The following is a 13,131-nucleotide window of genomic DNA, read 5'->3' as shown; positions in this document are numbered from 1 at the left end:
GAGCGAGTTGCCAACAGATCCGACAGCCTATCATGATGAACCTGGTAATCTTCGTCCTCGACAGCTTTGCACCGAGTCACAAAGAAACTACTGTTTGCCACAAATGCTGCGGACAATAACGCGGCCGATGCGCATGCAGAGTCAAAACGAAACTGTTTGTCGGAACTGCTCCAGACAATATCGCGACCGCTATCGACCTGATCATGGATGGAGACTACGCAGTTTTGAAGGCACGTTGCCGACGCGCATATGGAGTAAAAACGAAACTACTGCTGGCCGCAACTGCTCCAGAGATACCGAGGCCGCTATTGACTTGATCATGGATGGTGATTACGCAGTTTTGAAGGCACGCAGCCGAATCGCATACAGAGTCAAAACAAAACTACTGTTTGCCGCAACTACTCCAGACATTACCGCGGTCACTCTCGACACAATCATGGATGTCGACTACGCAGTGGCACGCGGCCGACGCGTGCCTCCAAACTAAATGTCAGGAGCATCTTTGGCAATCAGGCACAGTCAGTGGAAAGAAAACTTGGCTAGCTTGACGTACTTATGGACAGGGAAAAATTGCAAAGAATCAGGAGTTCGTGGAATGCCTAGTGCTGATATTAGGGGTTTTGGGAATGCATCCGAAATTATCCTATTAGGTGACGAATGCCCACATACAGAATCTAGATGGCTATACTGACAACAACGGGAAGTCAATGCGAGATCTTTATGAGCAACGTAACTTCATCATCGTGAACACAGGGTAAGTGTAAGGGGCAGACCACGTGGGAAACCGGTAATCAACCACTGATTACTGTTTGATGACAGAAGGAATTTATGACAAGTTGAGAGAAATGGTCATTGACGAGGAAGGGCAGGGTATAGCAGCATAGGGAGTGATCATAAACGCATCATTTTGAAAATTGGATATGTAGTTGGGAAAGAGCGAGGAATGGCCAGTCCAAATTTGAAAGCTGAACAAATAAATAATCACAAGAGTCAAGGAAGAAATTGGCAAATGGCCAAACAAAGAATATAGTGACCCAAGTGTAATTACGAGAGAAATATGGCAAGAGAAGCAACATGCTCGTTGGAAAGCAAAAAAGAAACCAGAAAGACGGTGGAACAGAGAGATACGAGAAGCGATCGCCGAACGAAAGAAAGCATCACAAGAGCACAGGCAGGCAGGATGAAGTAGCCAGAAAATGGGAAATACACCAGCGAAAGAAATCTATGGTTCAAATACTGGTTTAAGCAAAAAAAATTAATTATGGGGTTTTAGGTGCCAAACCCACGATCTGATTATGAAGCACGCCGTAGTGGGACTCCACAAATTTGGACCACCTGGGGTTCTTTAACGTGCACCTAAACCGAAGTACATGGGTGTTTTCGCCCCCATCGAAAGGCGGCCGCCGTGGCCAGGATTCGATCCCGCAACCTCGTGCTGAGCAGCCCAACACCATAGCCACTGAGCAACCACGGTGGGTCTGGTTCAAGCAAAGATTAAAGGTGAAAGTGAACGTTGGTTGTCACAAATACCCGAGAAAAAAAAGGCTGCACCTAGAATATTTTGGAACCACAAACTTATTAGGCAGGAAGGCTGGAAAAATACAACATATCCTAGACGAAGATAGAAACGAACTGGGAGGGGATGCGGCATTAAATTACATCAAAAAAATAACACATGAATCTTTTCAATACAATGACAAGGTTTTATTTGAGGAAAGAAAGAGCGTGAAAGAGAACCCGACGGAAAAGGAGCTGGTGCTGACAAATTTGAAGTGGAAGAAAGCCGAAGAGAAAATTCCCAAGTGCACAGGGCTAGACAAGGTTCCCATTAGGCTGATTAGTGAACTAGGACCAAAAAGTCCTCTCTGTTGAAAGCATTAGACCAGACAATTGGCAACAAAGTAGAATGAATTTAAATTATAAAGGTAAGGGGGGAAAAAGATAGAATTCACTCATTGCATCGGTAATATACAGGTTAGCAATGCGGGAGAATTAATTGAAGCTGCAAGCAGAGAACAACGGCATAATGGGAGAACTTCACAATGGCTTCAGAATCAGTAGGCATCTGGATGATAACTTGTTTGTCCTTACTCAGTGTACCGAAATATCCAGAGAAGAAAGGAGACCGCTATATGTGGCTTCTTTAGACATTACTGGAGCAAGCGACAACGCAGACCGCAACATTTTGTGGGATATTCTGGAAGGGGAAGGTATAGGCAACGACTGTATACAGCTAATGAGGGAGATTTAGCAAGAAAGTAACGTTTGCGTTGAATGAGAAGGGATGAGGAGCGAGGATAAAGTTGATATCAAGGGACTGAGACAGGGCTGCCCTTTATCCCCGCTGCTGTTTATGATGCACATGGTAAGGATGGCAAGGGCACTAGAAGCAGTGGTGCAACAGCCAAAATAGGATTTGTAACAATTTTTGGAGCAGGAAAATCTAAATTTCGAGCAGGTTACGAAAAAATCTCCGTTTTGGAGCACTAAATCCCTAATTTGGAGCAGTTTAGCAGTTTCACACACTTGCTCATAAAATGCCCCGCATAATAAACGCGCCCCCCAACTTTGCATCGGATTTCTGGGGAAAAAAAGTGCGTTCATTACGCGAGTATATACGGTAATTCTATACGGTAATATACGATAATACGACAGGGGTAATTGGAGATCGCAGGGAGAGGCCTTCGTCCTGCAGTGGACATGATGCGGTAATTCGCATTAGCAGCGTAGGTGAGGGCAGGGGCGCGATCGGAGATTGTTGTTTGGAGTGCGCGTTGTTACGCCGTGCACGGTTGACCTAGTCCGCGCCCGGCGAAATTGAACGCGCGCTCCGAACGACCTCGATCGCAACCCAGCAGTGCACTGCACGCAACTTTTCCCGTCAAACATGTGAAAAGTACACATGCATTTCTTCGCGAGTGGTTCCCTATCGGTTTTTTTTCCTGACGATAGACAGTTGAGTATATCGTACGCTATACGCTATAGTACAGCGTACACTAAGCGGCGCACGTTTATTACAGGTTTAGTTGGCCTGCGAGATCAGGCCAAATGCCAACGTCGCGCCTATCTCTCGACTTCACTGACAGGTGGCGCTGTCATATCTCGAAGGTTTCCCTCGTTAGGCTTCGTGTCGTTTGAAACGAGAAGCTATCTCGAAAAACTCCACAAGGTTATCCATAATACACTGTCGCCGAAGCGGCCTGAGACTAGGTGAAAGCTGTTTATGCAGTCATTTGCTACCAACGAAGCGAATTGTACAAAAGCCACGCCAAATTCAATTCGAAGCGGGCAGCGGGGACCGCCGCCATGTTCGTAACCTACGCAAACCACACAAAGACGGTAACACTAAATCTGAGAAATAGCGTGCGTACGCTATACGCTATGGGTCGTTTAGCGTTTTCCGCATGCGCAGCGACTATCCGCTATATTATAGCGTACGCTAAACTAAAACTGTCTGATGTGTCGCGACGCTCCGGCGGTAGTCGAATCATGCAGCGTCTGTTTGACCATTTGGCGTTTCGGCGGCGTACAGTGAAAATCAACACAGCTTCAGTACAACGCGGTGCATGTTGCCGCGTGGAACCGAACCCTTGCTAGTTTTTTTTTTTCTTTTTTTTTCTGCATTGCGTCGCCTACAAAGCTCACGCCGTCAGTGCCAGGTCGCCTGCTATACCGTACAAGCGAGTTTCCCGTGAAGTATTCGTACCTGCTCCGCTCGTGAACGCGTGCACGGATACGGCGAGGATCTTGTCGAGTCAACACGGCATTGGCGAACTGCTTTCGTAACTGCAAACAACGCGCACTTCGTGTCTCCGCGAGATCACACTGCAACCAGTAGCAAAAATATTCTTCGGCGCCGACCACAAAACACACCAACGTTACTCACCCTACCAACGTCTTCTCTGGGCAGGTGTTTGGATCTCGTCTGCGCTACTGGATCGGACTAGATTGGATTGCGATGTCGAAGCTGCAGCTTGCCAATGCGGCATCTGTTTCCGGCTAAAAGTAGCGTAACCGAGAAATTTCGCGCCTGGTCGGGCGTTTTATCGCAGCGTGGGGCAATTTCAACATATATCACTGTTTTGGCGCAGCTCGGCGCAAAAATACGAAATTGTATCAATATGGCGCAATGGGCGCAGCTGTTGCACCCCTGCAGTCTAGAAAGAATCAGTATCGGGTTTACCGTATTTTCTCCAATCAAACGCAAACTTTTATTCCTATAAAACAGGTCCAAAAATTGCGTGCGCGGTAGAATCGAATACGACCTTAAATCGCCGTTATCATATAGCCATCGGCATTTCAAAATGGCCGCCTCGCTAGCGCGTCGAGTCTAGCTACTCTCTAGCCTAGCTGCTGTAGCTTCCTCCATGTACTACAGTACACGTACTTAGGCATTAGTCTTGTTCCCGTTTTCTGCATCTGCTCTATCAGCATGAAGTGCCGAGTTCATCATGATGCTGCATTTAAAAGGAAAGTGATCATATGTGCGGAGACGGACGGAAATCAGGCCGCATCACGAGCGTTCGGAGAATCCGAAACTTGTGTGCCGGACCGGCGCAAACTGAAGATTTTCGCCAGCAAAGAAACGCGTTAAGAGTTTCAGTGGACTGAAGCACGACATATTGTGCGACGATCCACTTCGGCGATACAATCGCCTTGGCCCTATCTTGAAAGCGATCTGCGACGGGGAAAGTCCGCCACGCACTGTGTTTTCACCGCTTATAGGTCGCGTTGAAGTGAGAGGCATGCTAGCACAAAGGTCAATTCGCTTGCCGCGTTTCGTCACTCCAGCGTTTTGACAGCTCGTTTCCGCAGTCAACGAGCGAGATGTGTTCATGTTTGCTTGTGCGCGCGCGCGCGACACCGCGCTTGTTAATTTATTTAGTAAGCGAATGTTTGCAAGTTTATACGGCCGATAAAACTGCTATCCTTACTTCGCCTTTCGGGCGAAACTGCGACTTTTTTTATTCATCGCAACTTTAGTGCATCGGGAGTAAATTTGTTTTTCCAAATGAGAGAAAGTTATATTTCTGTTTGAAGGCATGAGGTGCGCGGTACTGTAAAGTATATTTTTTTTTTTGTCAAGGAAAATGGGTGCGCGTTACAATCGAAGGCGCGTTAGAATCAAGTAAATACGGTAACCTCTCATACAAAGAAGCTGGCACAATAGTTGAGCAGCAGCTCCCAGTTTTATTTTACGCAGACGACACTGTGTTGCTTGCTAACAAGCAAAGTGATATGCAACGTCTGGCTGATTATCTGTGGACAAGAATGTAAGAATTTAGGATTAAAATTTAGCGTAAAAAATTCGGTTTTATGCTATTCATTGAAAACAGTGAACAGACAGTGTTGATACAGGGCACTGCAGGACGAAGGCCTCTCTCTGTGGTCTCCAATTACCAGTCTTGCGCTAGCCGATTCCAACTTGCGCCTGCAAATATCCTAACTTCATCCCCCGCACGTAGTTTTCTGCCGTCCTCGACTGCACTTCCCTTCTCTTGGTATCCATTCTGTAACTCTAATGGTCCACCGGTTATCCATCCTACATAATACATGGCCTGCCCAGCTCCATTTTTTCCGCTTAATGTCAACTAGAATACTGGCTATCCCCGTTTGTTCTCTGATCCACACCGCTCTCTTCCTGTCTCTTAACGTTAGGCCTAACATTTTTCGCTCCATCGCTCTTCGTGCGGTCCTTAACTTGTTCTCGGGCTTCTTTGTTAACCTCCAAGTTTCTGCCCCATATGTTAGCACCGGTAGAACGCAATGATTGTGCACTTTTCTTTTCAAGAAACAGTGGTAAGCTCCCAGTCAGGATTTGGCAATGCCCGCTGTATGCACTCCAACCCAATTTTATTCTTCTGTAAATTTCTCATGATCAGGGTCCCCCGTGAGTAATTGACCTAGATAAACGTACTCCTTTACAGACTCTAGAGGCTGACTGGCGATTCTTAACTCTTGTTCACTTGCCAGGCTATTGAACATTGTTTTCTAAATATTAATCTTCAACACCACTCTTACACTTTCACGGTTAAGGTCCTCAATCATTTGCTGTAATAATTGAGGACCTTAACAGTTACATTCTGAAATGTGGTTGTTTGCTTGAAGTCAGGGGTGCAATCAAAACTCGATGGCAACCGAAGGTCAGTGGGACGCCTCCCTCGCATTGGGCGCTCCCGAAAAGACTTAATGAAGCTGTGCAGGGTGATATGGGCTGGACAAGTTTTAAGTAAGGGATGCTCAGAGTAAAATTGATACTCAAGAGCAACTGAGGAATATGGAAGAAAGTAAAGAGAGTGTTCAGATATTTGTACAGGCAAAATATTGACTCACAGTGGAGGAAAAGAACTAGGAAGCTTACCAGCAAGTATGAGACCGGTATGGTCAGCAACAAAGAACGTCATACGCAAAGTGAGAGAGGCCGAGGCAATTTCATGGGTGCAGCAATAGAAAAGAAACCTGCTATGACTAACTACCTCAAAGAAAAAAAATGAAATCAAGAAAGAAACAATTTATGGTAACTCAAACAGAAGCTCCTTACTTTTCTAAATGTGATCAGGGTGCCTTAGAATGCGTAGTTATAAAGTGAGGTACACCAAGGACGAAGATGCATGTGCTTTGCTGCGGTAAAGCTAGGGAAACGATGGAACTTGTTTTATTGGAATGTCAAGATATCTACCCAGCTGCTAGTTTCCTCTGGCCTCCTTGAAGCCCTTGGGTTCAGGGATAGCAGGGGGAAAGTAAAAATGTCCTCTATAGAGATTGGAGGTTTGGCGGCAGAAAAGTAGGGAGACCACAAAGAATGGAGGCACACAGAAACAGAGTTCCCAGTAATGGTTCAAAAAGTTTGATACTGGGAATTCTTTGTGGGTGTTTTCTCAAAAATGTAGGTAGGGCATTAGGCAAAATACTGTAATAACAAGGGCTTGGTAGCGCAACCCACCACCCCGCTTCAAAAGGGACGCTCATAGCATCCATCCATCCATATAATGTACAGCGGGGTTTTAAGAGGATGAATGCCTTGGCATAGGAGTACTGTCTCATTACTTAGTGTCCAATATATTGAACAAATCCCTATAGCAAGGTCTCAAAAGGCTATACTATGCCCACGCGGGTGATAATTTATCATACCTTTGCCTCAATTTTTTTTTTATTTGTGGGCAGTTGATGTTTGGAAACATTCGCAAAGTATTAGGAAAATATTGGCACTTACAAATACTGACTACAGTAAAACCCCAGTGATATGATCCGGCTGGTATGAATTTCGGTGTGATACGAATTCGTAACATTCCCCAGCTGAAATACACTGCTCACAATACGAAAAAAATTGGCTGTTCCGAACGCATTGCCGCGCTGCTGCGGATCATACAAATGCATGACAAACAGCGGCGGCTGCCGAGTCAGCGGAGCGACCGGCACAGCGGGATCCATAGTCGCCAAGCAACCGGCTACGTCGCGTGGCTGTGCAATCTCTCATTGGTGCCCACGTCAAGCGGACCAGACCACATCACAGCCTAGCCGATGCTTAGCGAGAAAGTAGACGAGGTCCACTGCAACAACGACGACCGTTGCCTCGACGGCCTAAACGCTCCCTGCATTCGACATGCTCAGGCGTTCAGTGGCGTGCGAAAACATTCTTGAGATCACATTCTTGAGTATGGGATGAGTCGGGTATTTTCTACACCATGTATGTAAAAGCGAATAAGCTTTTACATAACCTTTACATAAGAATAAGCGATACGGCCGCGCCATAACGGTAACGTGCCGCTCGCTTGTTGCTCGCTTGTTGCAACGTGCCGCTCGCTTGTTGCAACGTACAAGCTGGCTGCACCGCTAAATTTACGTGACCACCACATTCAAACGCAACGTAAGATGCAGGAAAATTGCAGATTGGTGACGTATCAAGGGGAACTTAATACACATGGAAGTAAATGTAGGATTTAGGCCGAACCGATAAACGTGACGTAGCAGCCCGGAAAATGCAGCAGCGAAGAAGGTATTCAATGGGGTTCCACTATTAGAAATCTTTTCTGGTAAAAATAAATTTTTTCTTGATTTTGTATGTTTTGACGATGCGAATTTCGGGTGATACGAATATTTCCGCAAGATTCATATCACCGCACATTTCTGCGCTTGCTGAGAGTGTAGGCAGCCTAGGCTGCGCAGGCGCTGCTCGCTTATCGCTTTCTTCTCCCTCCTCTGTGGATGCTCGCACGACCATAGGCGACGCGGACGCGAAGTAGCTGGAGCCATCTTGTGCACGCTGCCCCAACTTGCAATGCTCTCCGTGGCTTTTGTTCGCAATCGGCGCGCGGGCCGGATGCGCTGCGCGGTAATGGCGGCAGATATGAATTCGCGTAGGCAAACTTTCACCCCGTCTCGATTAAGGGCTACTTAGGAACGCAAATTTCACGATTATTCTGCATGAAAAACGCTGCCCAAAACCAAATTTCGATCGTTATATCCGATATGCGGTGAATAACATATCGTTATGTAAGGGTTTTTTATCTCATGGCCCTAATGCATAAGTTGACACTCTTATGTAGACTCATCGTTATAACCGATATATCGGTATATGTGGTATCATAAGTGGACTGCACTGTAACTGCTGCACATGTGCAGAGGGCCACCCCTGCGGGCAGGCGCTCCTCCCACTGGACTATTCTTTCCAGCTCCATGCGAGGAATGCCAGGGCCGACACGGCCCAGCACAGCTGGTAAGAAATAGAGGAGCTATCCACGAGTTGCCGACATTGGAGTGCTTGTCTGCCAGTTGTACTGGCTGCACTGTGTCACTGGAGTACAGAAGTTGGCTGTATGCCACTGTGAAATCTGACACGCACATGCATTACGCTGCAGTATAACTTGCCCTTCAAAGGTCATCGCTGTGCACCATGGAAGTCTCGATAATTTATAGGCCAGCAATGCTACTGTTATGTTTCCACGCACAGTTACACCGACCTGTATGCTACTGCTCTAAGCAACGCTCGGCATAAACAACATTCTGATGCAGACCAATGGCTGCCCCCACTTACGATAGTTGACTTGTAACATTCGCAATAGTTGACCAACTCGAACATGCACCTCTCATTCATATCCCAGTTTCACGAATGACACTAAAATGCCTGCTGTGCTGATGACGAACCCACCTGCTCCTGAAGCTGTTGCAGCTTCCGTTCACGTTCTTCGTCACTGTCCTCAGAGTCGCTGGAAGATGAGCTGGCACTTGAGGATGACCGTGAGCTGGAGCTGCTCTCAGAGTCCACCCGGTCTGCCTGCGACACAGGCTGGGGCTCACTTGGCGGTGGCTCGTCGGGCATCTTGGCATACCTCATCTCGAACACATCCTGCAACATGCACATAGGCCTTTGTGCAAACCAGTCCGACAGCAGTGCAAATACAAAAGAGGTACCTGGAGCTTGCGTGCCATGGCAACCACCTCGTGGTCAGGCGGGTTGTACTTGTAGCAGTTGGTGAATATTAACCGCACGTCCCCAGCGAATTCCTCAGGGCTTTTGTACTCCCGGTTGTCCATCTTTTGCTGCACAGAAGCGACACGTTGTGGTGCAAGTGTGGCAGACTAACCGACTGACTGACTACCTTGACAGTGCCCAGATCCATAGGGTGCTTGATGATCTCGTGATAGTCGTGCAGTCCGAGCAGCTCAGCATCCACAGGCTTGTAAAAGGGCCATGCATAGCCCTAGGGGGCAAGGGAGGGGGAACCAGCCATTGTAGAGAGGCTCTCAAATAAGATCACTTAAAGAAGGGCCTTTGTGCTCAGGAACACGTAGGCGGTACGGGACGCATGTCTTGGCTATGCAAGTTAGGGTGGGAAGGAGGGCTGTGCAGAGACAATGGTTATTCCAATTCGCAGGCTATACTGCAAATGACACACACTTGTACTAAAAGAGGCGGGTTATTGCCCAGTATGCTTACAACCAGAAGTGTTAGATAGCCGAAGATTACTGTTCTAGGCTGCCACCATGCATTTGCAATGCTTATCCGTACAGTCCCCACCACACCAATCAGTAGACCTGCACTTTCCGAAAAGGCACAACATCAGTCAAGGCAGCACAGTTGTGCCAAAAAAAGTGACCATTACCCAGCGGGCAGCATACGATACGTTCCATGGCATTACGCCATACCATTAGAATCTATGGGATTGGACGCAAATAGACTGTAGATTTTATAAGCAAATAAATATTTACTGGCATGTCTGAGTCTCATCATCTTTCAAAAGCATGCTTCAATGTGCACATCTGCCACAAGTTTGAAAACGCCAACAGCGACTCCAAGGAAGGAGTTGTGAACACTCAACCAGCCAAATGTAAAGAGCGCCACGTACCCTCAACAGATTGGATATTTTCTCAATTCTAGCATGCACTTTCCATTCTAAGAAAACTGCCTGCATGTCACTTAGAGCAGTCATGCCGTTGCCAACAACCCAAGTGTTATCACAACATGGAACACATTTCTGTGCAAATACAGTTGCCGGCCAATTTCTCATACATGAAGGAATCCACGAAATGTCCCAATTGGGCATTTTGAAAAAACCTATTTCAAAAGATAAATCAAGCTTGTTCATTTTTACAATACCAGCAGTATAAAAAATTTATTCACAGTATTTTGCTCAGTATTCTAGACCAGTCAGGTGATATCAGTCTGAAATTTAGTGATGGTTGAGGCCACAGAACTCTTTGCACAGCTCAATGTGCTTTGCACGTTGCCGCAACAAGTCAAAGCGCAGATGTCATGGCCTTGACGTCAGCAGTTTGATTCAGAAGCTTCCTGCCGAACCATCCTTCACCGCTTGCGTGTTCCTGAGCGTCATGCAACCACAAGCCCTCTCTCTTCCCCCCAGAGGTCTGCACGGGTGGGCGCACAGAGGACAGAGGGAAGAAGAGGGCCACAACCCCAGCAGAGCAACAACGGAAGGGTAACTCACGGGCCTGGGCTGCTGCGCCCGGCGTGGACGTCTCGCATTCAGGCTCGGCCCCTTCAAGAACAATGCCCCCGTGCAGACCTCCGGTTAGAACCCATCATGGAATGACACAACAACAACACACACTCAACACACTAAAAACGAGGGGAGCGGGAGGGAGGGCAACAATGCAATACTCACAGCATGCTTCTTGGCGAACAACTCCTTGAGGATGCTGTTGCAGTACTTCATCTGTTCAGTGAGCTTGCCCTTCTTAGGCTTGGAGCTATGCTGCTGGGTGTCGGGCAGGTCCTTGCTGGGCTTCTTGATAGGCCGCCCACTCTCCCGCCGCGTTGACACCTTGGAGCTTTTGGCCTCTGGGGGCGCATAGCCACCGGGCTCCAGAGGCAGGGGAGTTGTCGTGTCCGCTTTTCTTTTCACACCTTTCTTCACCTGCACAAGCATCACTCACTCTGCACCACTGCAAAGCCATTTTCGTCTAACCTTTAGTCACACTGCACTCAATAGAAGAAATTGTACAGTTGAGACCACCACATCATAGTCCTGGAGCAAATAATGCCATCTTTTCAGACACTTCCCATAATCTCCACATCAACGCACACCAGTGTACACAAGTTATAATGCGACTGTCCCACACACAAGCGAGGCAGCACAGAATGTCACGTGGCATGTGCTCCGCAAGGGTTGCTAGGGAGAAGCCCCTGCTTGTCAGCAACACAGCCAACGCTTGCACAGTGTGTGTAGAAAGTAAATAGTTGTCAACACCATCGGGCAGGCCAAAGAAACAAATTAAAAGGCCTTGTGGAAAAATAGTTGGCAGAATTTGTTCTACGTTATGCCTATTCAAAATTTCGATACGGATGAAGCCTCGAAGCATTTCGCCCATCACGATTCACATAGTCACTATGTGCAGAAATCGCCACCTCTGTTTTTAGCCTGTGTTTAACAAATTCAGTTCAGAGCTTTATGTCCGCACACGAGCTTTCATCGTTCCTACCAGTAGGCACACATATATAAACTTGGTAGGCGTTCGCAGTAGGTGCTGGCCGATTGCCCACAAACCTTAGCGCTGCCATCAGTCCAGCCCATGGTCTCAACCAATCTCCATGTAGTCACCTACAGGGTGCGAAGAAAAGGACGAGCTTCAGCTTTCTAATGCCACCCAACCACCACCCGCTGGACACTACCTCACCAGGAATGTTTGGTGCAGAGTCGACAAAACTTTCATCAAGCCACGGAATCACCTGAACAACGCTCAAGTTAGGGCCGTAAGCGACGTGCTGAATTGTGACAACTTTGTTCGTGGCTGCCACGTTTGTGATTGTGCATATGGATCAGGCCGAAAAATTAAGCGACACACTACACATAACCTGAAATTTCAGTTGCCATTCTGCATTCATTTTACGGGATAGGTGGCAGTTCTAAAGTCTCGAAAATGAGTCAGAAACTGCACTTTTCTCTAGTATGTACCGTATCTTAATGCAAGTTCGCATCCGAGGGCCTATGTGGTCTCCCTTAATATCTAGAAATGCTATATATAAAGGTCTATTCTGAGCTACTGAAATCTCTATGCACTGATCTTTACCAATGTATTACCCTCCAAGCGTCGGACCATTCTGTACTTCTCCCAGTAAATAGTTTTTTTCCCACCCACTTTGAGAACTCGATTTTATGGGTTGCACTGCCATTCTATATATGATAGACGTTACTGTAATTTGTTTTTCTCATCACCTTTGCCTTTGTAGATGAGGTTCATCGTGCTTTGGCACCATCCAAGCAGAATTTTCTTCCTTCTAATCACTTGCTCTATGGCATTAGTCAGCAGTGCTTTGCTCTTTGGACCGAGGTTTTTGATTAACTGTATTGGGATTTCATCGGGTCCTGCTGCCGTGTTATTAGGGACAGTGCTGCTTTCTTCCAGTAAGGGCTTTCTATGCTAAATTTTGATCTCTCAGGCTTATCTGTTTGAGTCTTAACTACACTTTCTTTCGTGGCGAAGTTATTCCTAATAACACCTGATGTACCACTGCACATTGTCTCCTTCAATGATGTTACAGTCATTAGTTTAGCGTTTGCAACCAAACGTAAACGCATTATGTACGTAAAGAAATGCCGTCGTCCTCACAGCGCATGCTCCGAGCATTATTGGGTTGCTCTGGTTTACGTGCACTTTGATAACGTACGTTAT

At 46.9% G+C, this 13,131-nt stretch overlaps 1 protein-coding gene across 6 annotated transcripts in view; it reads right to left on the bottom strand.

The window, feature by feature from the left end:
* Positions 1 to 13,131, bottom strand: part of LOC119437584 (bromodomain-containing protein 3) — a 184,625-nt gene that overhangs the window by 101,440 nt on the left and 70,054 nt on the right. For all 6 annotated transcript variants that reach the window (XM_037704595.2, XM_037704596.2, XM_037704594.2 and 3 more), the window contains 5 exons: positions 11,124 to 11,375; positions 10,947 to 11,024; positions 9,600 to 9,701; positions 9,412 to 9,540; positions 9,149 to 9,346 (listed from right to left, as the gene is read on the bottom strand). In XM_037704595.2, coding sequence (XP_037560523.1) covers positions 9,149 to 9,346; positions 9,412 to 9,540; positions 9,600 to 9,701; positions 10,947 to 11,024; positions 11,124 to 11,375 — 759 coding nt within the window. The remainder of the gene's footprint in view (positions 1 to 9,148; positions 9,347 to 9,411; positions 9,541 to 9,599; positions 9,702 to 10,946; positions 11,025 to 11,123; positions 11,376 to 13,131) is intronic.

The sequence above is a fragment of the Dermacentor silvarum genome, chromosome 1, assembly GCF_013339745.2.
Source record: "Dermacentor silvarum isolate Dsil-2018 chromosome 1, BIME_Dsil_1.4, whole genome shotgun sequence".
Classification (NCBI taxonomy): domain Eukaryota; kingdom Metazoa; phylum Arthropoda; class Arachnida; order Ixodida; family Ixodidae; genus Dermacentor; species Dermacentor silvarum.
Note: the sequence above shows the minus strand (reverse complement) of the source record. Positions and strands in the feature narration are given on the sequence as shown.